The sequence below is a fragment of the Cydia splendana genome, chromosome 2, assembly GCF_910591565.1.
Source record: "Cydia splendana chromosome 2, ilCydSple1.2, whole genome shotgun sequence".
In the NCBI taxonomy this organism is placed as follows: domain Eukaryota; kingdom Metazoa; phylum Arthropoda; class Insecta; order Lepidoptera; family Tortricidae; genus Cydia; species Cydia splendana.
The window spans coordinates 13,263,289-13,291,197 of NC_085961.1; the positions used below are offsets into that span (position 1 = coordinate 13,263,289).

General features: G+C 36.1%; 1 protein-coding gene across 1 annotated transcript; it reads left to right on the top strand.

Moving 5' to 3' along the window:
• The first annotated feature begins 1,500 nt into the window (after positions 1–1,500).
• On the top strand, positions 1,501–27,005 carry LOC134804199 (uncharacterized). The gene is made up of 8 exons (XM_063777156.1): positions 1,501–1,757; positions 13,682–13,856; positions 14,241–14,409; positions 17,756–17,898; positions 23,626–23,801; positions 24,448–24,634; positions 24,789–25,916; positions 26,775–27,005. Exons 1-8 carry the CDS (start codon positions 1,699–1,701, stop codon positions 26,880–26,882), a joined length of 2,145 nt encoding a protein of 714 aa, XP_063633226.1. The 5' UTR covers positions 1,501–1,698; the 3' UTR covers positions 26,883–27,005.
• Positions 27,006–27,909: the final 904 nt, after the last annotated feature.

Consider the following 27,909-nt stretch of genomic DNA (forward strand, 5'->3'; position numbering starts at 1 on the left):
CCGACGATGCATTGCAATGTGATTTAGAGCGACAGATATCTACTAAACTAGTTTAATAAACTAGATTGATATATAAATTAATGTTAATTACTTTTGAGAATTCGAGGGATTACCATGCAAGTATTTGTTAAGTTACCCATAACAGTAACACTATATTTCTTTAATAATATTTTGTGTATATATTTTTTTTTTCCTAATAATCCTAAAAACAAATTATGACTAACAAAAATAAATTAAACTAAGAACTAAAGAGACTAAACTGGAACTAACATAATGTCTGAATTGTGATGAATGTGTTTTCGTACTGTTTTTAGAGTACATACATACAATACTGTAGCAATGCGCTGCGTAAGGCAATTAGTTCAACCTTGCCTAGAGGCAATGTTGTTGTTGATGGCATGCCTTACTCGGAAGACGCGTACTGTTTGTGTTTACCTTACGTCTCGCCCACTCACACCCACGTCTGTAATGATTTGATCGATTTAACTCCATGTTATAAACATGGGTTTGGGTCAAATACAAACACTAATCGTTTGCATATATTCACCAGAATATGTTTACAAATTGAAGCTTCCAGATAACTAACCTAACATAACTGAAAGTACTGAAATTGAATGAAATACGTCGGCTCCGAACTAGGCACAGCCTATCTTGGGAACCGGGCGCCCAGGCCAGGCCTTCACTTACACAACAAAAATTTTATTTGCCACAATTTAAAATCTATGCTCAAATAAGGTATACCCACTGTAATGAAAACGCAAAACTAGATAATAAAAATTTAGAAATAGCATAAATAAAACTGCCACAACAAAGAGTTCTTACGATAGATCATGCCCGCATCATAACCTGACCTTTACATTTTTCTTGTTAGAATACCAATGCAGAATGATAAAATAAGTACCAATATATGGGATGCAAATTTATATATTTTAGACTAAATATTATAAAGTCGACTGCACAATATTACTTTGCCGCGGATTTATGAATTTGTTATATCAATAGACAAACATACATAACGGATATGAAGACAGTTCTTTGATATGTTTTCGTGATTTATTACTATTTAGAAGGCCATAAAACCAGTGTCTGTTACTTTCTTTTAAAAGTTATTGTTGGGTTGAGTGAGACATTAACTCTTCAAGGCTATTAGGTATATGTATATTTTTCATTTTTTAAAGTGTTTCGTTGTGTTTGATAAGTAAAATCGAAGCTTTAAAAAAATTAACGCGACAAAATTATAACGCAAGTTAAAATTGATACCTACCTATAAAAATGATACGTGTAAGAAGTCGAGGTATCACACCTTTTAGTGTTTTGAACTTTAACCGTTTTAAATTCCTAAGGCGTCACTTAAAAGGCTTTATCACTAAACAAACAAAAAATATTCAGAGCGCGTGACACAAAAAAACACACAACTCTTTGAGTATGCGGGTTTAAGCAAGCAGCTACACTAGTCCTTATTGAAAGTGTCATGTACACCAGACACCACACCAACACCACACATCGAAGTGAGCGCGCATGGCAGACGAACGCATCCTACTAAACGTCAAAAGTTGGCGGGAAACCTAAATTATTTTAAAATATTCAAATTAATTTATAGGGATGTTTTGGAGGACTCATTGTGTTGTTTTAGATAATTTCAAATAGTTTAGTTAGATAATTAAATGTAATATTAAGTGATTCCGTAATTATTTCATAATGAAGTTACTTGTGTTTTTAATTATTGCTGGTTGTGCAGTTAGATGTGATGAGTCTGGGTGAGTAAATATATTTTATTTAGGTACTTAAGGAATAAAGAAAGCGCTCCCTTAATGAATTCTTTTGGCATCTTACCAATAGGTATATTTATAACGGGGCAAGTCACTGACACACGGAAGTCGAAAACGACTAATAAGTATAAACAAAAACCTTACCATTGCCATTCAATGTCCAGTGACATAATATTTGGGGAAAATTATCGCTTGTACTTATGAATAAATATTTAAATGGTATCTTAATAGCCACATCGTAAAAAAAATTCTTATTTGGTACTTAAATTTACATATGTACCTATTCAAAAAATAGGAAATATATAAACTATTATAAAAAGGTGAAAAACATGAATTTGACGAAATATTCCACAACGTAAATTCATAATTTTAAATTGATGTCACATTGATGATATTCAAACGTTGCTAAGCAACTGCGAAAATGACTCATTTCAAATGTAGAACAAGTTACATACTTCTCATCTACTTACGAGTATAACTTAAACTACTAAACTGCAAAGGGTCGAATTTTCACTATAGTGAAAATTTTCTAAGATCATATATTTGACACAAAACTGATAGCCACAACGCCATAATTATAAGGGTAAATTTACAACTGTCAAATATATGATCCTAGGTTGCGCCGACTATAGCTCTCTCTTCACATAAGTTTACGCAAGCTAAAGATAAAAGTAAACTATCCGAGATATTTAGTCGTCGTATTTAGTTTTTTAACGCACTTGATGAAGAGCTTAGCTCACATAGTTAAGGTATATTTCCGCATGGCAGGTTACTAGTTAGCACTGCGATATTGCTGTGTTTAGTTCATTCATAAAGAGGAAACAGTTTAAGTACTTTCAATGGATTCGGCAATGGGTAATTTACATCACACGAAGCTTTCCCTTGTGATTGTTAAAAATGTACAATGCAGCTGTGAAAATATTTACTAACAAAGCCGCGAAAAATATCTTGACACGGCGGTGACTACATTTCAATTACATAGGTACTAACTAGACAAGGCATTTCTTATATTTTAAACCATTGAACTTTCAAGTGATTTAAATACGAGTATGCATAATAATACCTATAATAATTTTAATTAAAAATATTGTTATTGTTTGGTATGTTGGCAATGGGCGACAAATTCCTATATGCTCAATTTGTTTCAATTAATCGACACGCGGAAATTATGCGGAATGAGATTTGCTTCTGAGACCCAGTTACTTTATTTATAAAGTGAAGTATCCGAGTACACAGTAACTCTTGTGATATTTATTTATTTATTTACAAAATATAATATAAGTAACTATAATATCATATCCTACGTAACGTAACATTCCCATAATGGCATACTTAATTTAAATTCATAGGTAACATAAAATCTACAGACTATAGGCACGAACATCTTCTTCCTCGCGTTATCCCGGCATTCTGCCACGGCTCATGGGAGCCTGGGGTCCGCTTGACAACTAATCCCATGATTTGACGTAGGCACTAGTTTTTACGAAAGCGACTGCCATCTGACCTTCCAACCCAGAGGGCAAACTAGGCCTTATTGGGATTAGTCCGGTTTCCTCACGATGTTTTCCTTCACCGAAAAGCGACTGGTAAATATCAAATGATATTTCGTACATAAGTTCCGAAAAACTCATTGGTACGAGCCGGGGTTTGAACCCGCGACCTCCAGATTGCAAGTCGCACGCTCTTACCGCTAGGCCACCAGCGCTTTTTTTACTATAGGCACGAACATGACATGTAAATACTTGCCTGGTATGGATTCAAGTAAAAAATACTGCACAAAACCAGAAGGTTCATAAATAGTAGATGCATTAAACGAGTGCTTATGAGACACCCACCCACCCTTTGAGGGATTGCTTCTAGCTAACCTATAAAATATTTTAGATTTTTGGAGCAATAGGCATGCATGCATGTTTGTAAAAACGAAATTATGATAATATATTTTTCTAATAATATTAATATACCTACCTACAATAAAAATTAACATATAATATGATATGAGCAACATGATTGCTCATGCCCAGTCTAGGAAAAAAATATTAATTCGAATTTTCAAAAATATCTTCAGAATATTTAAAAAAAATCCATAAAACATTGTTAGCAACTAACTCAATAACTTTGACTTTGTAGCGCGGAAATACGCAAAAAGATTATAGCTTTTTTTATGTGCGACATCATCAGTAGGTAAATACATATATTGGATGGGCAATTGGACCCTAGCACTATATTAGTGAGCCGTGGCAAAATCGCGGGACAACGATAGGTGAATGATGATCGTGATATTTGAAGAGTACCGTCATGTCCGTCATAGGTTCCACCGTGACCACCGTCATATTTGAGCTTTAAAAATTACACCAATATATTACATAATTAATCTAAAATCGGTTTGTATCGCTTTGAATTTGAGAGTAATAAAAGAAGTAGGTATTCGATAGAATTACAAACCTCTTCCTTTTTTAACTCAGTTAAAATAGTCAGACTAAAATATGACAACAGTGCCCCGTATAAAAACATTAGCATTGCGTGTCATGTTGTTCGTTTTAGTCCTTTGTAAAAATACTAAATGCTATGGGTTATCGCGAATTCTCAGACAATGAGGGCTATAAATACTTATAGTGGCCTAGCCCTGAAAAACGCAGACTAGGTATGTGGATAGGACAGGCTTTACGGCCACACAGAAAAACGGAGGTCAACTATCTGATACGAGACTCCATAGGGTTTCATTATGCGGGCCTTGGTGTTCTGGAATATCTTATGTGATGTTATATGTTGAAATTTCGGTATACTTAATATTAAAAGTCGATTTATTTATAATTTAGATAGAAACAACGAAAGAAAGGAGGCTAACAATGAGTTTTCATTACTTATGACCGACTGGCCTTTTTACAAAATGTTTGTTTATAAACTTATTTCAGTGCCGTTTTTCAGGTTTTATATCGGGCGCCGGAATTTTTATGCTATCATTCACTTGATAATTTTCTAACCGTGGCTAGCTCGGAAACTATGTACCTACTTAACGTTTTACTGTAGGATCATATATAGGTCAAGAGAAATAAATAGGTAGGTATATATAATAGTTATATATGATATATAGGTTCTCAAATTGTTTTGTGTAGTCCCATAAATTAAAGACATTGATGAAAAAATACCTCCAAATTTAACGGGCCCAATCTAATATTACTCCAGGGGACATAGCAAAGACGTCAATTGTTCATGGAAATCGCCAATCGTAACGTCAATAATGTAAAGAATATTTGTCGTGACTTTTCGTAGTATCATCCCGACCATTTTATGGCTGGCCCTCCCACTATAAGGATAATCTTTAGGTAACAACAGATTTTTTTGGTCGGTATTAAGAATTTTATTAAAGTAAATATTATTGACGCGAATATATGTATTTCTCGCATGTAACTTCGAGTGGTTGTAAAATTCCGTGAAACTTGTTATCTGGTTTATTTAAACTTCTTACAAAATTAGGGCAAAATACAAATCGCATTATCTATACCTAGGTACACAAAAGGTGTTTTATATAAGTATTTACAAGTGTAAGTAATAATAAAAAAATAAACACAGCCGTGGCACACCACGTGTGCAGCTTTTTTAGGGTTCCGTAGTCAACTAGGAACCCATATAATTTCGCCATGTCCGTCTGTCTGTCGTCGTGATCGTTAGTGCTAGAAACCTGTTATTTAGCATGGGTACATTAATTGATCATGGCGACAAAGTGATAAAATTAAATTTACACGTAATTAATAATTATTTTATGAGCCGCTACTTAGTTTATATTATAAGTTTAAAATTATTATATGATTATATACTTATAGCATTATTTATGCATGTACATAAAGTAACAAAAAAGTTTGTTAATAGTTAACACGTGGGACGTCATTTAATTACTAGGTTTTTAAAAAGTTTAAAAATAACCTTAAAGTTTAAACGTAAAAAATCCTTTATAAATTTCAAAAATACTTCGCTTCTTATTAAAAGTGGCTCTAAGATACACCCTTTTGTTTGTATGTTTGTTGTCGTATTATTTTGATACATCGTAAGGTACCTACGGAAACCTCCAGTATGCAAGGTCCGGCACGCATTTGTTATTGAGAACCAGTTTATTGACATTTTCAGTGACAAAAAAAATAGCAAAAATAAAAACCCCAACAAGAATAATGCTTGAGTTACTTTTTTTCAACGTTTTGATAATGTTACGATTTAAGCCCACCTGTGCCAAACCGAAAGGCAAATATTTCAACTGTAAATAGTTGTATCGATCCCTGAAACTGGGTCGTCAGCCAATTTGTTTGCCAGTGAGTAGGTTATCTCGTAAATCCGTTGATGAAGTTACGACGAGTTGCCTGGAGTAACTCGAGTTATCCCAGTTAAACCGAATTAGTATTCGCGGCGTTAAAATTATGCAAGACAAGATTCAATACCTAAAGATAAGATAGAGATAAAGATAGTTTACTCGTATTTTCAAAGTAGGCATAGGTACAGTCAGCAGCAGAAGTTGCTAAGCGGGCCAGGTGTTCAAAATGATCTTGACGCGACTTTATTGTAAAGAGAATAAGAGCGTGTCAGGGTAATTTTGAACACCTGGCCCGCTTAGCAACTTCTGCTGCTGACTGTATAATACCTAATGCGATAATAAATAAAGCTACGCCGGCTCTAACCCTAGTAAATAATAAATAAATATAATAAGTAGTCAATAATAAATATGAAGTGCATTATGAATAATGCTCTAACAGTGCCGTTACAGGGCGTGTAAAAACTTGGTATGTAACTCTTTCCGTCAATTTTCCCAGTTCCAAAGTACTTTTTATTTAGGCATAGTAAATCTCTCGTAGCTTATTTGAATAGGTCTCATACGAGTCAATTAATATTGTGCACCGCACCAGCTCGTAAAGGCTTTCTTTATTATTTAAAAGCTGATGAAAATGTTGAATTTTATCCACAAGAGTGGCAAAGTAATTTGATGCAAATTTCGAGCTGTTTTCTCGTTTTTTTTTTTAAGTGGTTACACAGTTTGGTCGACACAGTGACCAGCGACTGCTTTTGGTGTGAAGAGATTGGTGTCTTGGCCGAAAGGGCCGCAGCACCATCAGCTGTTTTCTCGTGTGGTCTGGTATAATTGACTTATAAGTTGATGATTTTGAATGATAAATCCGGAGGTCGCGGGTTCAAACCCCGGCTCGTACCAATGCGTTTTTCGGAACTTATGTACCTACGAAATATTATTTGATACTTGTCAGTCGCTTTTCGGTGAAGGAAAAACATCGTGGGGAAACCGGACTAATCCCAATAAGGCCTAGTTTCGCCTCTGGGTTGGAAGGTCAGATGGCAGTCGCTTTCGTAAAAACTAGTGCCTACTTCAAATCATGGGATTAGTTGTCAAGCGGACCCCAGGCTCCCTTGAGCCGTGGCAAAATGCCGGGATAACGCGAGGAAGAAGAAGAGAAGAGATTTTGAATGATAAATATTTAAGAACGTTCAATATGCATTTGATATGTAGGTAATTTTTTTTTCAGTTAATATTTTCCTCGAGTGCATAGGTATCTAAACTTAACTATTAACATATATACATACGTGCCTACGTTAGATATCACAGTTTTTATCTTTCGAGTTTTGTCCCGTTATGCGTTACTGAAAAAAAACAATGACAAAAGAAAATATCCTCAATCTTTTGTGTGGTCAATGTGGGTTCCATCCTTAGTTTGACTTAATAAATAAGTAAATATGTAAATAAATAAAAAATCAGTAAGAACATATAACGCAACGTCTCGTTCCACAAACTCGTACAATAGGTATGACGTAAGAAGGCAATGACCCGCACATATGGTGTTAATGTCAATGCTGTTCTAAAATTACGTACAATTAGGTGCGATGGACCTGCGTCTAACAACTAAAATACCATGTGTATGCGTATATTTGAACATAGCCAATATAAACAGTTATCAGCGCCAACAATGGCACGTGTTTGCCATTACATTAACATTTTTTTGTAAAAACCCAAAACCCAACTTCACCATTTGGGTCCTATTTATACACGATGATTTTTAATCAGTGATCAGGAACTTTTTTTTTCTAACTCAGTAATTGATGTAGATCACATTGAAGTCGTAATTGGGTGGAAACAAACTTGTTTTTTTTTAAATCATAATTATAATTTTGAGATCAATTTTATCCTAAAATCCTCTTTACAAACTTAATGGCAATTGATAATTTATGTTATGAGTAATTATGCATAAACAAAGTCATAGATCCGTCAAATTTCCCGCCATATCGATAGCACTTGACGTATCGTAGTTACTTCATGTAGGATAACCATGTATTTAGGGGTTATTAGTTTTAATTATGTTTTAACTTTTAATTAATTAAACAATGAGATAATTGCGTGAGACCTAGCCTAATAGTTTAATTTGGGCTAGATATTAATATTTTCTACTCCTGATCACCGATTAAAAATCATCGTGTATAGTGTATTGTGTATTTACATCATTTATTATAGATTTTGTTAAAATTTTGCGTTCTTGCCTAATTCCCATGAAATTTTAATAAACGTTGTAAAAAGAAAAGTTAACCGTGGTGGTACTATTAGTGCTCGACATGCCAATGCCCAACAGATGACACCCTGCTGTCACCTCTATTGACAATGACTTAAGTTTCAAGATGACATGTACTGGAACCGCGTCGAGCACCAGTACCACCACCTAGAAATCTATTACATTTCTTCAAGTTTTTTAAAGCTCCGCACAAAACTGTTCGCGGAGCTCTTATGAGATAACTTCGGTCTTGCAAATCGGTTACTATTTTAAATATCACCCGGCTCGCATCTATGTAGGTACCTAATAGTGCTTGCATTGCATTCATGAGCTTGATACATGAAAACTGGCAGTTGCTATCGGTTACGACCGGTCCATGGACTGGACTCATGCCGACCAATGGTACATATTAGTAAAGTTATAAATTATCATATCAATAGTACCAATAGTTACACAGTTTTGTGTAGGTGCTCCTATATTATGTGATTCACAACCGTGTCAAAGAAATAGACTGGGGTAGCAAGATGGCAGGTCTCAAGAGTACTTAATCTTTTTAAGATGCGTTGTCGGCATCAGAATGTCCAAGCATTTTATACTAACAGTATTATCTACGCACATCCGCGCTTCTTAAGGCGACGGTAGCGGTGGGTAAAATTTCAGATTCTGTCAATTTACCCCATTTCACACACAAGCGCACTTCACGCACACTACCTCACTTTACTGGGACAGGTCAGTGACCCATCATGATTTTTTTAAGATTGGACTTTTAGTTTAGTATTGACCACTAGCCTCCTTTGAGGGTAAAAGCGTTCCATTGAAAGATGAAAGAGAAACAATGCATTTAATCTTGCTTTCCTTGTCTGTTCATGTCACACGTGACGTACTTACCTATTTAATTAATTTGATTGTTGACTGTTTTACTACCTAATATTGCTTTGTCGAGATACGCATTTTGTACAATTAAAGCGAATAAAACAAGATGTCATTAAGTCAGATGTAAAATGTTATTTACTACTCTATACGGTTTTTCATAAGGTGCAAAATCCATTCAATAGGAATTTAAATAAATAAAGTTTCAGCAGGGTGGCATTTCCATTTTGGCGAATAAAGCGAAACAGAATAGTTCTATCGAACCTGCTTACAAATTTTCACGAGAATCAGTTGAGAAATGTGATCTGCAAAGGAGAACATACAAAAGCATTTTTGCCCAAGCTGAAACGGAGACCTTTGCTAACGCTCGGCCAATGATGGTTTAGGTACACCTATAAAAAATGGTTGTCCCTGCTGTAATTTTAATATCTTTAATCTTTATATTTCAACGGTATAGTTTTGCCTTCAAAAATAATCGGTATCGCTAAACAATAGCGGTACCTTACTACTTATACGTTCACGAAATCGGTATCTGCATAACTTGATTGTTAGTAAACTAACCTGAAAAATAATCTCAAAATCACCGAAACATTTATGTACAGTCACCTGCAATAATATGTTACGTCATTAGCGCCAACTTTGCCTCCAGGGAAACTTTGCCCAAAACGACAATTTTAAACAAATTCGTTTTTGTAGAAAAAATTATAATAGTTATGGCCACCCTGCTATTTTTAGTAGAAAATAGGTTATATTTCTGACAAAACTATATACCAAACTTGTGCATAACTTGACTTGGGAATTTAGAGTTTGAGCGAGTTGTCTAATATAGGGTATATTTCGGCGGGCAAAAAATTGATAAATAATGAATGCAAGTAGAAAAAATTGAGAACTCTTTGACAAATATTTCCGGGTTTGAGTTATAACACATGAAGCATAGATTATGTCTATTGAGATTGTAAAATGCTTAGGCGAGCCTTATCTGGAAATGGGCAAAAACGGGTAGGCAACATTGCCCAGCAAATTTATTTTAAAGTTTTTACACTTATCGCTAAGTTATTAACAGGGAATGGTAGGATTGCCCAAAACCTTTAAGTGATCCTTAGACATCATCATCATACGAGCTGTATTTGAATACCAAATTGACGTGGGCAATGTTGGCGAAAACCCCGGATCTTTGCCCGCCCTCTAAAACGCAAAAAAATTAGTAAAAACACGATAAAAAATATTTTTTTTTAAATAAACTGATGCGTTTGATCACAATGGACGTGCTGAGCAAAAAAAGTCATATGATGTGATGTTTTTTGAGAAATTCGTTTTAAAAAATAAGCGGGCAAAGTTGGTGATAATGACGGTACCTACTCTTCGAAGGCCGCAAAAATATGTGACTTGGTCTTATGGTTCTACAAATAAGATCGTGTCAGATATTTTTGCGGCCTTCGTTGTGTAACATAAATTGCAGGCGACTGTACATTTGGAATAATTATTTTATTTAGTTTCAACGAAAGTTTCAAGTTTAGTGCGAAAATACTTCAGATATGCAATATGCACAAAATGTAGACCTAATCGAAATAAAACATTGCTTTTTATAGGTAATTTATAAAACATTCGATACATAGGTATACATAACAATAACTAGAGCGCTATTGGCCTGTAAGCTTCATCTCGGTCTTCAAAGCCGCAAAAACTCGCTAGTACTTAGTGCTGGTCTAGCGGTTATTTTTTCTTGAAGATTTTCAGAGAACAGCACGTACACGCATTATACATATAGACGGAGCGAACCGCATAATCATTATCATTTATTCGTCGCAATCCATGGTATTACAGATCTAGGTACAAGACTTTCAGGTATTACTTATACGAATTACATAACTCTTCCTGTTAATAGGCATTATTTTAAGATAAAAGTTCTATAATATAATACAAGATTACAATTGTCATCAAAATTCATTGACGTACAGAAGTCAAATACGTTTTTAAACTGACGCAAAATGATACCAGCATAATAAAAATTGATCCCAATCAGTAAAGATGAGTCTTTAAACTTTTTTCATTTTAAGCGAGTTTTGAAGGAACATAATACTTAAATTCGACTGTAATCGTATTGTTTTAAGATAGTTTACTGCGGTTTTCAACCATTATAACAGCAAATCAAATTTAAATGAGACGCGAGCTGATATTTATGTACCCTATTTTATGAAATACAATTTATCTACTGGTATACTTTCTCGTGTGCGTATATGATTTAATGTCAATATAATTGTCAAAAGCAAGAAAATCAAGCTGTCATTTTCATTTGAAGAAGTACACGTGTGCTCCGGTGTAGCCCCAACGGGCATCTGACTTGAAGAAGAATTTTGAGTGATGTCGTCAATGTATGGAAATTGTTCGAAAGTTTACATTTGAGATTGAATTTCTGTGTTGTCTTTGTGAGTAAAAATATAAATCGATAATAAATTGGTAGCTGAATTATCTAGCTTTCAGAATCATACAATAATTCAATTAACGTCAAAGACAAAATTGTTTTGCTTCCGTCTCAAACGGAACTCCATATTTTGATTTTTTGATACTTTTAGTGTCGATTTGTAGAGAATAACAGCAAATTAAAAATACAATGGCATGAAGAGTCGGTACACGGTTTCTTCGTGAACAAATTTACGTGTAATTTAATGCAATTATTAAACATTTATTGAACAAATTATGGTTACAAAGTGAGGTCTAAATCGAAAACGTCATATACCGGCCCCTTAAGCTGCGTACGGACAGTGCGTTCCTGTGTTACGTGTAGTCGGGATACGCAGTCCACGCGTACATTGTACGGTCGACGTCAAAGATATGTTTACATTTTTTCGCCTTATTACAAAGAAGTAAGGTGCAAAAGTGTAAACATATTTTTGACTTCGACTGTACCAAAAACCGGCTCGCTAGAGTGTACGCGTAGCTGCAAGTACGGACATGGTGTTCCAGGGCACGCGTAACCGACTACGCGTGCCAATGTACGCGCAATTCGTACGCAGCTTTACGCACTATCTGGTCTGAATGTGTTGTTTATTTACAACAAATTCCGCACGTTTGTCATAATATGTACGTGAATCTGCAAGGTCGGATGTCCGGAACTGAATAGCCAGTTCGCAATAAGGTTAAACGTTTGTTCTGTTTACACGTCTGCAGCTGTTTGCTGCAGATTGGGTTAATACTATTTTAAGGTTGCAGGAAAGACAATAAAGACATATCCTTAGTTGTATCGGTGTTCTTAATATATCTTAAAGACAAATTTTTCACCTGTCTCGGGACACACAAGCACAGGATAGGGAACAAAATTACCACTCTAACAGCCCATAACATAACTGTCATTAAACGCTTTAGCACTAGTCGCACTAAGGTACGCTAGCAGTTAACATTGAACGAACACAAGAAAAATGATGAAATTGATGTAGGAGTAACAGACGGACAAAAAGTCGCTCCCAATTCACGTATTATTGTTAAAGTATCTTGAAAGTACAATTTAACTTGAGAGATACTGGATATAGGGATAATAACTTAACCGTGTTTCGGAATAAATAATTGGAAGCATTTGTGCGACTCATCGAATTATTCCCACTAGTTACCACAAGTTGTTATCAGCGGTAACAACTGTCAATTTTTGTCTCACCTTTTACCGCTTTATTTATATTTTTATTTATACTTTTACCGCTTTAGTTATTTTTATCAGTATTGAACATTAGACGTTAGTGGTACTGAAAAATCATTCCCAGTAGTTACCACCTGTGGCGCTAGTAGTTAGCGGGAATTATTTTTCTCAGCTGTTACCAATCTGGCGACAGATGGAAAAAAAATGCAGTTGTTACCACTGGTAACAACTTGGTGGTAACTATAAGTAGGTAGTGGGAATAACCCGACCCGTCCACATACTTAATAATACCCGATTCCTACACAATGGAAATTTTATGTCGAAAAACCACGTCGTCATTCCGAAACAAAGTATTAAGAATAATAATTTATAATCCTGAACGAGAATAACATTTTTAAGTGCCTTGGTTATGCAAAGTACACGCACAGCGTGCAGCGGTCGGTAGCATTGCGAATCCACATAGCGCACCCCACTCAAGTTTCAGTTCACACGTTCTTGATTTTTCACTGTTCCCAAATACAATCAGCGTCAAAGGTAGCGGATGAAACAACGCGCCAAAAGTCACCCTCAATTATTTTTCCAAAATAGTGATAAATCTTTACAATTTGCGTTCAAAAGTATCTACCACAGTGTTATTGTTCTGGATATTATAGAGACATGAGACATCTCATTTTGTTAAGCTATTAAAGAATGGTTGGTACTTTTGACGCATAGTTTGACACGTTACTTGTAATGCTGACTGTACAAGCTGGAACTGAAGTTGTCAAAAACACAACAACACCAAAGACATTAGCTTTAGACATTTAGATTAAATCAAGAATTATGAATACTATAATGATTAGTGAAAGTTGTCGAAACAGTTGTCTTGTTACTTCTTTCAGTAACTACTACGTAATAGAACGGCCATCAGACTCGCCCGTCCGAGAAGTCAGGCCGTTTCAAGTATACTGGAACGTGCCCACCTTCCAGTGCAAATCCAAGAAGATCGTTTTCGAAAACCTGTTCGACAAGTACGGAATTATACAGAACCAGAATGACATTTTTCAGGGAGAGCAGGTAATCTAGATACATAATAAAATCAAATTATACATATGAACCTAATGCATGTCTTAATTTTTTAAGCAAATGTTATGCCTTAGAATGCAGCTCATTTATAAATAACTTAAATAAAAATATCTTGTTTATAATATAACACAAATCGTCTAGAGATAGTGAGATTAGGCATTAGGTCTTGGCATCTTGCAGCTGTAAACTTATACTTAGTGTTTGCCTGAATAAAGAATAAAGGTGTGGAAGTAACAAAACACGCATAGTCAAATAGAATAATAAATGGAGTGCGAGTTTATATCTAACCCCAAAATTAAAATAATTTTTATGTGTATAGCATAGAAACCTACAAAGAACGGCAAAAGAATCGATTATTAAACTTTTCCTTCGAAGGTCACAATTCTGTACGACCCCGGGCTCTTCCCCGCGATCCTGCAGGAGGAGAGCAGCGGCAAGCTGAGGACCCGCAACGGCGGGGTGCCGCAGGAGGGGGACCTGGACGAGCACCTCACCGCGTTCCGGTTCGTGCTGGACCAGGCCATACCGGACACTGACTTCAGCGGTGAGCTCTCATAAACAACTTTGAGCTATTTCCCGCTGACGTCCACATTTTTGCGGGTACGGTTTTTTGCAGGATCCCGTTTTAGTAGTAAAGGTGCTAATATAGTAACTTTGACACGAGGATTCTGTTTGCGGGATCCTGCATGCATACTACAGAAAACTGGATCCTGCAAAAAACCGTACCCGCAAAAAACTGGACGTCAGTGGGAAACAGCTCTTACACCCGCAAAAGTATCTACATGAGCACTTTATAGATGAAATCCATTCATAATTTGTCCATGCAATTTTGCAGCTCGCTATACCTGTCTGTTCCGCAAAGGTCCAAAGATGGAGAGCAGTGGAAAGATTCAGTGATGTAACGTTAATTTTGTACTGTTGGGGTAAAAAACGCTTTAGTGTTTGGCAGCCTTTGTGCAATATTAGCCAGTCCATTTATCACTTCTATTGATTTGGTATATTGAATCTAGATTGAAGGCGACAACTATCGGGACATTTACGTTATTATCGCCATAAAAGCATACAGTCGCGAATGAACGTTGTCGCTATTTGCATAAGGATCACCATGTTTAAATGTGGTTTACTGTATACCACTGGTTTACTGTGTACTTGACGCTATCAGGAGCTACGATTATTTTCTACAATTGTCACTTATTAGCTCCGTAAATAGTACAAAATATTTACTAGCTACATTATATAATAATAAACAAGTCTATTTACAAACAAGCAAAGTGCTTCAATTGCTAAATGGTGTTATGCAACCCGAGACGGCCAAGTGCGGGCTACAGAATAAATACTACACAGATATGTCACTGCCGGATAAATACTCTAACCCATTATTCATAAAAAACATTGGTTCAACAATCGTTGTAGTACCTAATAAAATAGATTACGTACATAAGGAACGACTTAATTAAATTTATCAAATCAGTTTAAAGTCATCAATATCTCCGAAATAAATATCGCTGATCTTACAATAGGTATCTATAGGTGAGGTGAGGTCTCTAAGACTTGTCTGTTTATACTAATAAATTTGCAGATAACCTATCTACAGAAGAATATATATTGATTTGAATTAAATTTTAACTCGAACAAACTTTATTTTATCGAAATATGGGTTTTGTCCTTTGACTGCGACATTACCTGCTTATGAATGGTCAATTAAATGTGTCGATGTGTGACTATGGTATGTTCTCTATGACGAGTGACGTACTGTACAAACAATTGACGTTTCTGCCCTAAGAAATGATTACTTCACTCTAGGATTGTAACGCTACCCGTTTAGTTCAGGGAAGTGATGGATTTCGCTTGCGACCTGGATTTACCGATTTTACACATTTTTATGGCCCATAATTTATGTCGTTAGTTTATGTAGGTTATTTGCCATGCCGCAATGTGAACAAAGATAAATTCTTTAATATCTGTAATCGTTATTTAATACGTTATCAATTAACTTCGCTGTAAAGTGACTGTGATATAAATAAATTTAAAAGAAACACCTGCGTAATATTAGTGGTACGAGTATAATAGTGGTAGGTGGATTTAGTACTTATCATACCTAAATATTTTATACCTTAAACACTTATCGACCGCTACGCGTTAACTTATAAAGCTAACTTTACAAATCAGCACAAAGTACCAAAATATATTACAACACACCTTTACGAGTATTACCGCAGTGCGCTGCGGTAATAAGGTACCTACAGTCAGTCAAATAGATAGGGAGCGCTCTATCTATTTAACTGACTGTAGGTACCTTACTATGCAGATGTAAAAAATCGCGTGTCTCTACCACGACTGGACCTCATTCATGTCTACCGTGCGCACAACTGCCAGACAAACCAGTATACGTCCGGAATTCCGTTCCGCATAGTTATATAGAATCTCGGGGTCAATATGCTAAGAACTGGCTAAATAGTAGTATTGTGAATTGGCCAGTTATCCATAAATCATATCTGCACCTACAATTAGAGCACTAGCAAGGTCAGCGGACACCGGTTCGATTCCGGAATTGGAGCTAATTGTGCCGCAATTGGTTACATACTTATGACATAACCGTTCAATTTATGTGATGACATAACGGGAAATAAGTAGTAGGTAAACGATCTTGTTTCCTCGCTGGAAATACATAATATAGCCTTCTAATTCATGAACTTTTGTCATGCTAAAATCATATAGGACAAATTGACAGATAAACAGCAAACATTACGTACCTACGTACTCATTGTGGAGTCAACCGCCTTTTCATGCCACTCCTATGTTTTATTTCAATGTCATACAAAACGAAACCACTTGACCAATCTCTGTATCGAAAGTCTCGGTGTATAGCTCTGAGTCACTATAAGTAGGAGCAGCAATCGATTCAGCGAAGAGCACATGCTTATCGATTGATGCTTTATTTGTTTAGATTTAACAACGTGTATAACATTGTTGAGATAACAAAGAAACAATTAAAAACACTGACTAAGATATGTGGGAAAGACACCAGGCTCCAATTTCACATCGGTGACAGGTGCGACAATTGTAAAACATCACTGTTGCTGACGTCACAGGCATCCATGGGCTACGATTACCATTTACCATCGGACAGGCCGTATTCCTGTTTGCCACCATCATTGTATTATTAAAAAAACTTTATTATATCGGAAAAAAACAGATATTTCTCTTGCTAAGTTTATGACAATTGTCACAAGAAACACGACAATTGTCACGAAATTCCGACATATAACTCATTTCCTGTCAAGATTCACCGACAATGGCGACAATTCTACAAATATGTCGACTAGAAAAAATAATTCTTGTTTCACAACATAATTGTAACATACAATTGTAGCAAAATGCCTGTCATGTTTGTAAGTATTTGTATAGAATATATTTTATAAAATTGTAATATGTCACCTGTCGCTTGACAATTGTCGCTCGACATATGTCACTGACAATTGTAGCCGTGGTGAAATTGGGGCCGAAATTCTTGGAATCTGTCAAGCTTAAAAAAACTTGGAGCGGTTTAGGTATACCTACTTGTTAAGATAACCAACCAAGCACCGCACATAGCTGTTCGCTTCTTACAATCAAAAGTATGTATGTAATTAAAATGCGAGAGGAACGAATGCCGGACAATTCGGACATATACCTAATATATACCTGATCATATTGATCATGATACTAGTAATAAATGAAGTTGAAAAAAGGACTTTACGATATTCATAAAAAGAAAGAAAACTGACAGAGGTTGCCACGTCCTAACTTGACAAATGAATAAAGAATAAATTAAAGTCAATAGTAGGTAAACAGGCTAGCCTTCGTAAATATTACTAATTTATTTTTCTTTTATCTTTCCAATATTTCAGGAATCGGGATAATAGATTTCGAGTCCTGGCGTCCCGTTTTCCGCCAGAACTCCTGGGGCGTGCTGACCCCGTACAGGAACCTGTCGTTACACATAGAGAGACAGCGGCATCCCTTGTGGACGAACAGCATGATAGAGAGAGAGGTAAGGTATTTTGTAAACGATGTAAAGAATGGTAAGGAAGTAGCGATCTTGTAGAAATGGCTGAATGCCTTAATAATCAGTAATTTCCTTCATTTCAAAAAGTTCTACTAACGAAACAATTATAATTAAATCATCATCATCAACATCATATCAGCCAGAGGACGTCCACTGCTGGACATAGGCCTCCCCCAAAGAGTGCCACAATGACCGGTCTTGCGCCACCCGCATCCAGCGGTCTCCCGCGACCTTTACCAGGTCGTCAGTCCACCTTGTGGGGGGTCTACCCACGCTGCGCCTTCCGGTACGTGGTCGCCACTCGAGAACCTTTCCGCCCCAACGGCCATCGGTTCTACGGGCAATGTGCCCCGCCCACTGCCACTTAAGTTTAGCGATTCGGAGGGCTACATCAGTTACTTTGGTTCTGCTGCGGATGGCCTCATTTCTGATGCGATCACGCAGAGAGACTCCAAGCATAGCCCTCTCCATTGCCCTTTGGGTGACTTTGAGCCTTCTTATGAGGCACACAGTAAGCGGCCACGTTTCAGTTCCATATGTCATCACTGACAACACGCATTGGTCGAAGACTTTCGTCTTGAGACACTGCGGAATATTGGGCAAAAAGATGTGCCGTAGCTTCCCAAATGCTGCCCAACCGAGTCGGATTCGTCGATTAACCTCTTTCTCGAAGTTGGACCTACCTACCTGGACAGTCTGTCCTAGGTATATATAATCGTCTACAACTTCAAGTGTAGAGTCTCCGATTGTAGCAGGAGTTGGTTCTACACGGGCATTTGACATGATCTTCGTCTTGTCCATGTTCATCCTCAGACCAACTCGCTCGGAAGCTTTACTGAGGTCATCGAGCATCATACTCAAATCCTCCGTAGTCTCAGCCAAGATTACTATATCATCCGCAAACCGAAGGTGAGTGATGTACTCGCCGTTTATGTTGATGCCCAGCCTTCTCCAGTCCAAAGTCTTGAAAACATCCTCCAATGCAGCGGTAAACAGTTTAGGAGAAATAACATTCCCTTGCCTGACTCCCCGCTGCAACGGAATAGGTTTCGAGTTCTGGTCCTGGAGTCGGACTGACATAGTGGCGTTCTCGTACAAACACTTCAGGACTTCGATATAGCGGTACCTAATCCACTTGGCACCTCTGGAGAGATTGTAGTACGGCCCAGGTTTCGATCGAATCGAAGGCTTTCTCGTAGTCCACAAAGGCTAAGCAGAGAGGCAGGTTATACTCCTCAGTCTTCTGTATTACCTGACGGAGCGTATGGATGTGGTCTACGGTACTAAAGCCTCTTCGGAAACCGGCTTGTTCAGGAGGCTGGAAGTCATCTAGACTGCGTGCGAGACGGTTCGTAATGATTCTTGAAAACAGTTTATAGACATGGCTCAGAAGTGAGATGGGTCGGTAGTTCTTGAGTAGGGCATTGTCACCCTTTTTGAAGAACAACACCACCACACCTCTGTTCCATGCCTTAGGCGTTCTCCCTTCGAGTAAGACGGAGTCGAACAACTTCTGAAGGGCCATAAGGACCGGTTTACCACCCGGCTTCAGAAGTTCGGCTGTGATTCCGTCTTCACCGGGTGCCTTGTTGTTTTTGAGCTGTTTGAGAGCCATTCTAATCTCGTACAGGCTGATGTCCGGGATGTCTTCGGTATAATGTCGGGTCAGTCTAGCTCTAGGGTGTTCCGCCAGACCAACTTCGGGACTTTTAGTCGATGTGTATGTCCATAAAAGCTCTCTATCTCACCCAGGAGCTCGGGTCTCGATGAAACGATTCTACCATCCTCAGTTTTTAATTTGGCGAGCTGGCTTTGCCCAATAGACAGATCTCGTGCGAAAACTTTAGAGCCCTTATTCCGCTCGATGGCCTCTTCAATACGACTTGTATTGAATTGGCGCAGATCACGGGTAAGGGACTTAGAGATCCGTCTATTGAGCCGCCGATATAATGTCGCATCTTGTGAAGATTGTAGAACCATTCTTCTCCTTTCCTCCAAGAGTCCCCGAGTAGAGTCAGAAAGCCTTTTGGTTCTGTTTGTCCGCTGGGCCTTAAAGAACTTAGACCCCGTGCTATGGACAGCTTCCACAAAGCCGTCGTTGAATTCGTCCACATCGCTGCCTAGGCAATCGAAACGGTTTTGGAGTTCCAGGTGGAAGCTCTCGGGGTTTTGGATTTGGACTGCTGCTGGACGGAGCGTAGACTTCATCAGTCGAGAGCACTCTAACTTAACAGATATATTCAATGTGCCTCTCACCAGACGGTGATCACTTCCGGTTTTGACCATATTAATCACAGAGACATCATTGAATATATGCTTCTTTGTCGACATGATGAAGTCAATCTCGTTTTTTGTTGCACCGTCGGGACTCATCCAGGTCCACTTTCTTTCATAATTAAATACCAATAGATAATGTGTTATTGTATTACTATATACGGAGCTGCTGATTTGTGTTGCTGTTGTCTTAAGTACATATTGTGAAGATTTTAGTGTTTTTGTCAAGAAAGTTGACTTTCGATCTAGGGAAAATCGGGCTAGTAATAATTTTCTTAAATATTTCCGTTGTACAGTGAATCTTTAACTTTGTATAATATCTGTCTATCTATAGTATTATATTTTCAAAACTATACCTACATGTAGTACCTAGCTACTTTAGATTAAATTTGCATTATTTAAGATTCCAAAAAACCCATAAGTAAATAAGCTTACAGCGATGAACTTAGCGCCATTATCCAAATACATACCTATGTTAGCTAGCTTGTTTACAACCATAGCAGTAAACTTAGTGACATTGTTCAATCGTCTACCAGGTAACTGCTGAGCTACAAAAACCATTAAAATATATATTTATTATTATTCTATAGCCATATTCATTTCATCACTGTATTCACTGTCGCTCTAAATATATCGCTACGGTCGGTATGATGTTATGATTGCAAAACGGGCGGCCTAATTCACTCACAGCACTTTATTCATTGGCATATCCAATCGGGTTGTTACCAAAACACGTCTTAGTACATTCGAAGAACAGGCGGCTTAGCACGGTCGCGTTTTTATCCCTTGTCACCATGCCTGTCACGTTCTAACAAGTCTGTAAGTGCGAAAGGGACGCGCATAGTGATAGTCGATAAAAATGGAACCGTGCTGAGCCCGCTGGTTGATTGACTCTTTGTCTATTGTTTTATGGAAAAGATTATAACAATCTCTGAATAAAAGAATTTTGTAATTAGAGGACCTGTGACCAATTGTTAAAATGAAAATAGTCGTTTGTTTTACAATAAGGCAAAGTTGTTGTTTAAAGCGAAAGATTCCAAAATTGAACGAACGCAGAGAGTGGTTCTAAAATGGAATCGTAAGCGTTGCGAGGGTCTCAAGGCACGAGGGTTAAACAAACTTTGCTTACGCGAGTAAAATACTAACTGTAAAACATTACAAACATCAAATCCAAATGAACACTTTTAAAATATTTATCATTCAAATTCACCACATAAAATTAAGTCGATTCCACCAGCCAAAATAATGAAACAACTCAAAATTGGCATCTACTAACTTTGCCACTATAGTGGATAAAATGTAGGGTTTCTGCTCGAGAATTCTCGAGGCGAGAAATCTCGAGAAATTTGACCTAAGTCGAGACGGAAAAAAAAAACTCAATGCCTCGAGAACTCGAGAAATAAATCTCTTGTGATAAGTAAAAAGAAAACACGCGTGTAACACGTGATGTGTCTATAGTATATTTCTTTAGGTAGGCTAATTAATGTAAACAATGTTTTTTTTTACATTTTCATGTACTTAAACCATTTATTGGGTAGTTAACCAACCAAATTAACTATTGCCTTGATCCGTCCCCTATCGTTCTGGCTTCAACCGATTTTCATGTCTTATAACTTTTGAACTGTTATGAGGTTATGACATTCATGACGTGTCTTTTGATTAAAAATCGTGTATGATTTGTTAATTGTTACATATTTGCCGTGATTTATTTTTCAAACGTGCTTTTCAATAAAAAGACACGTCAAGATCACGTATCTTCATTCTAAGGCTATAAAAACGAATTATAGGACCATGTAATAACAAATATTTCAAAAATAAATCAAATTACGTTGAGTCAGTATTAATATTAGGTACGTAGTAAAATTTCTTTTTGTCTGTGTAAAGTTTGTCACATTATTGTGGTTTTGATTACATTTTGTTAAATACCTAAAGAAATATATAAAGCACTATAGCTTATCACATAAACTCCGGCGCGCACGTCTGCACCTATAGTTTTCTTTTTGTTTGTTGTTGAATTTTTGATTATTAAGTGCAATTTATGGTAGCTAAAAATGTATCATATGTTTGATTATTGATCTCATCTACGATTCGTATGAGTCTGATTTGTAGTAAAGCAAAAAAAATTAAATAACATGGTGTTTTTTACAACTTTCAAAATTTCTCGAGATACTCGAGAAACTCGAGAAATCCTGGTCGAGAATTCCCGTGCCTCGAGAAATTAAAAAGGTCGAGAAACCAGAAACCCTAATAAAATGCTACTTTCTCATCAGTTTTTGAAGTATCAAGAGAGCCTTTACCAGCTGATGTGGTAAAAGAAAACATACTTACAATAAGTACTTACCTTTATTACGAAGACGAATTCGTGTTTTCACTTCTCGTGCACATTTATGTTCGGCCAATGTTATTTTCAACTTAATTAAAACGTTTCAAATAAACTGGACAGTTTCCGGTTTTCCATTTCTCACTAAATAAGCTCCGATGGCATTATGTACCCACATACAGGATAGAAAATGCCGCATGCCGAGAGAATGCCGAATTTGGTTGTCATTCTTTTTCGTGGTGGCAATGGCAGTACCATTATAGCCCAATCAAATCAAGAAGTAGACAACATAGATTATCTAGTGCGTCATCCTCTAAGTCAAACTAATCAAATCAGTTCGTGGGTATTAATTTAGTAGATAATGTAACTTAGTAACATCACTGCTATCAATGCTCTCTCCCGCTAGATAACGATCTAAATTAGCTAAAAGTCGAACTCGTAACCAACTGACCAAGAATTCTTTCAAACATCAACTAGAAACATCTCATTTTAGTGCTACTAACAACAGAATTTTAATTGCCTAAATGTTAATTATACAGTCCAATAAGCAAATGAGCGTGCTAAAATAATCAACGTAGGACGTAGCGTAATGAATATGACAGGTTTAGCATAATTATTATATGTACAGTATAGTATAGATACTAGTAACATACATAATGTCGAAGCATTAATAGAATTCAACCAAACTGATAATTGAAATTGTTTTATATTCAAAGAGCGACAAAAAGTTTTACAAGAATACAACATTTTTGGTCTAGATCTAGGCAAACTGAATTGTGGAATTGCATTTTAAAATACAAGGAAAAAACATGGGAAACACACTAAACAATAAAGATTATGATTACTTATTAAAAAACATGATTAAAACTTTGTATCGAGCCCGAATATAATTGACTACAGAAAACAAATGGTTCATCCAGATTTGTCAATCAAATTGGGTACCTAATACACCTACAGAATAGCCATAAAGTAACTAATTTGAACAAGTATAGGAATTGAGTACCTATAAGTACATAACCGTTTTATTTTTTTTAAACAAAGGATTCTAATATTTAAAGGCATTATAATACTTAAAGCAATTTAGACGCTTTTACAAATTGTCCTGTTGCAAATTACAGGCAAAGCGCCGTTTCGAACGCGCCGGACGTGAGTTCATGCAGGCAACCGTGGCGCTTGCTCGCCTGCTGCGGCCGCAAGCCAAGTGGGGATACTATGGGTTCCCGTACTGCTTCAATATGGCGGGCTCCAAGCCAGTAGAGACCTGCCCCACAATCGTACAGCAAGAAAATGATCAGTGAGTGTTTTTGAATAATAGTCATCTGATATACAATGAAAGTTAAGAGGAAAGGGGACGGCCGCTTCTCCATACAAACGTAGTCTCCATTTTCCTCTCTGGATATTCACATTATGGAAAATATTTTACATCATTTGATGTATATTAATCATAGCTATGCCCCTACGTTTGACTTTTTTCGATGTTTTGATTATTGTAAAAATTAGGTGCGAATAACCGATTTCATACAATTTTTTAAATGCTCCTAACTTTTATAATAATTAAAAATTCGAAAAAATATCAAACGTAGGGGCATAGCTATGGTTGATATTCAACAAATTTAGTGTAAATATTTTAAATAATGTTAATATCCAGAGAGGAAAAGGAGGACCAGCTACGTTTATATGAAAAGGCGATTTCGCGCGGGTCCTCCACTTTCGTCTTAAAGTTCGCTTTTATGTCGCGACTTCAAACCATACTGGTTCGTAATGTCATAATTGTCATAAACTAGTAAAATCCATTAAATCATGTTCCAAAACCATACCTCAGAAGGAAAATAACCGAATGAGCGATGCTTTGAACAAACTTGCACACAGCTCAACACAACCTTTGTACAGCTCCACTGGCACAGTTTGTTGAGTTTACAAGATTGTTGTCTTATTTCCAGGATATCTTGGCTTTGGACTGAGAGTACGGCACTCTACCCTTCAGTGTACAGTTCGAAGAACTTAAGCTCAGCTCAACTAGCAGGGCTCATACGCGGTAGGGTGGCGGAGAGTGCGCGAGTGGGCCGTGGGGTGCCTATACTACCCTACTTTTGGTACAAGTACAGGGATGCCGGATTTATGTCAGAGGTAGGTACCTATAACTACGTTCATTCATTGTTAATCAAGTTATATGCCAAGCATTAGCTGAACATTTTGCTGTCCACTTTTAAGCCCTTAGTCTGCTTTTTCAAGATTGAGAAATCTGATATTATTGCATAATCGTGTCAACACTTATTTTCAGGTGGACTTAAAAACAGCACTAAAAGCCATGTATAAATCACACACTTCTGGATTTATAGTATGGGGAAGTTCTAACGACGTCAATTCGGTTACAAAGTGCGAAAAACTTAAAACTTACTTGGACTATATCCTCGGACCCGAAATAGCCAAATATACAAAACAGACATACAAAAGAGATGAATCAAATTATATTAGCCATGATACGACACCAAAAAATTTCGCTACACAAAATCCATTGTTTTTCATAACTGGTGATTCCAAGGACGATGAAAATCAGAAAGTGGATTCTGAAAATGAAGAAATGAATGAGAACTCAGAAAAAAATCAATATCAACTCGAGGATGAAATTATCAAAAGTAAAAATGATTCTGCTAACGCTAAAAATGAAGATAATATTTTATTAGATATCGTTTTAAGTTTAATTGAAAACCTACACAAAAGTTACGATAAAAAGGCAATAGACGCGAAAATGAAGAAAGTTAATAAGGATCGAAAGAAAGGCACACCAATTCATGATACTTTTACACAATTTAGTGATTATGAGTTGGATTTAACAACAAAAAGTCCCATAAAACATTTAAAAAAGAAAGGTGCCCTTTTCAATTTTCTTTATCCACCTAAAAACACAGCAAAAATTACCTCAACAACAGATGACAGTTTAGTAACGGAGCACAATTTCATGTCTACTACAATAGACGTGTTGTATGATAATGACAACTTGACTATTTTTGATAGACAAGATTCATTTTTAGATAAGGATTTTAATTACACTACTGCTAGTGAAATTGACACTGAAAATACCAGTACGGATTCCTACAAAGAAGATGAAACTACGGCACCGATATTTTTTGATTATGACTTTAATTACACTACGGGTAGAGAAAATGATATAGAAAATACCGAGACTGTTTCCACTAAAATGGATGAAACCACAGTACCGATATTTTTTGATTATGCAATTAATTACACGATATCTGCGGATGCTACAACTGAAAATTCTTATGATATTCAAAGTACAACAGAATCAGAAAAGGGATCTGCAAATAGCGGTGTATTCAGTATTGCTGATAGGACGACAACTGAAGACGACGCAATTAACGATACTGAGACTGATGATTCTGAATATCAGGTGGTTATTACTCTTAAGTAATCTAACAACCATAGTGTAAATATAGTGGCTTTATATTTATATATGAAAATTGATAACAAGAGTCACAAAACCACTGCGCTCCGCGCATCCTGTTTCTTTTGACTCTCGTTATTATATCCATAACTCCCTTAATTGCACTATGTACTAAGTATAACTTTTTAACGCTGCTCGTGCATTTATATTTTATTAATATATGTATATTTTAGTTTTTTAACATATTAAATTATTAATGGGTAATGAATGATGTTGGTGGATTTTTGTGACTAAGGGGAAATATAACATTTATTTTATACCTCGGAGAAAAAATAATCTATATTTATGAGATAAGCTTGTGTGAAACTGTTACTATATAAACTGATCAAACAGATTCTAATGTTATGAATTTCTATCAGATTAGTCATAAATAACGAAAGCTGGTAATATATCAATTTATTTTGCTTAAAAGCTGCGATTCTCCGATATGATAACTATGATAAGAAGGTACTTTGCAAATAGTGCAGAGGTCTCTTCTAAACAACTACTTATAACTCTTTTTATGGAAAAGTGTCTACTATTTCATTGACTCGTATCTAAAGTCATTACGTACCTACCTACACTAACAAATTTCGATTCCATAGTTATAATTATTGGAGTTTGCTTGTTTGCGATTTAACTATATTGATAAGTAATGATCCATTTGAGACAAATTCCCCGTGCCTTGTAATATAATATATTTAATATGTTGATGTATTTTTTATATTTCTCATAATCTTATGTATATGCTTATTTTGTTTATGGATTTTATATTTGTGACTAACCCTCTGTGTGTCTCTTGTTCAAATGTGTTTCTGTCTTTAGGTACCTGGGTCTTCACAAGTTGACAGAAAGTACTTCATTTGCTTATTCTTCCACTTCTATTTCGTGTTTATATGCCTTTGTGATATGTGGTCAGAGTTAAGACTATAGTCTTATATGTAGTGGCCGGTGTCTTTTTAAATGTGCTTATTATCTGTGATATAATCTTAATTATTAATGTAAATATGTATAGAGTCAGTACAATGTACTTCATTAAATATTGTTAGAGATGTTACTATTAGGTCATTACCTATGAAATTGGCGTTTTGTTCGGAGAATTTCAACGAAACACGAATTTCCATACAATTAATTTTGCGGATATTTTTTTGATGGCTAATTCAAACCAAACAAAATTTTTCCAGTAATTTTTGACACCTTTAAGGTATGTTTTCAATATCTCCATTTCTTGAAAATTGGTACCATTAGAAAAATATAAGTAATTTTAATACTCGAACCGACAGCACATGAAAAGACCTATTTTCAAGGCTTAATTCTGAACACTTAACAATAAAAAATAACAATTAATTGTATGTAAAATCGTTGTTTATTGAGTGCACTGTAGTTTTATTGTAATTGTGTATGTACTTTTGTAAAAAAAAAAAACTAGGATCAGACTTATATCTATGAACAAAAACGCCAATTTCATAGGTAAGGACCTAATATTTTGAGTAGGTTATAAAGTTAAATAAAAAAAAAACCATTGTTTATTGTGTTTCACTCTGGTCATCAGAAATTGCAATGTTAATTTTTAAATCTCCTATAAATAAGAAGGTAAATATTCATAACCCGTTTAGTACCAGGGGCCCGTTTCTCAAAAGCTTGTAACTTGTAATACAAGTGGAAGTCCCTTTCTAACAAAAGCTGTCAAAAAGTGACCTCCGCTTGTATTACAAGTTATAAATAGGATATGATATCCTATTTATGTATATCCGATATAGGAATAGGAATTTCACAATATTAAATATCTTTAGATATTGCATACAAAAAAGATAAATATACCTTCCATAAGTACTGAATATTTATCGTCCCGAAAGGCCCGAAAGCCTGCTGCCTAAAACGACCGATGTTGGACAACGTGCACGATATGAACGACAATATAGGTAAACGATAAACAATATCGTTACCTACTAATATACTC

Coding starts and splice junctions, on each gene's coding strand:
- LOC134804199 (XM_063777156.1), top strand. CDS start 1,699: ATGAAGTTACTTGTGTTTTTAATTATTGCTGGTTGTGCAGTTAGATGT. Junction 17,899..23,625: donor ACAGCATGATAGAGAGAGAG/GTAAGGTATTTT, acceptor TGCAAATTACAG/GCAAAGCGCCGTTTCGAACG. Junction 25,917..26,774: donor CTGATGATTCTGAATATCAG/GTGGTTATTACT, acceptor TTCTGTCTTTAG/GTACCTGGGTCTTCACAAGT.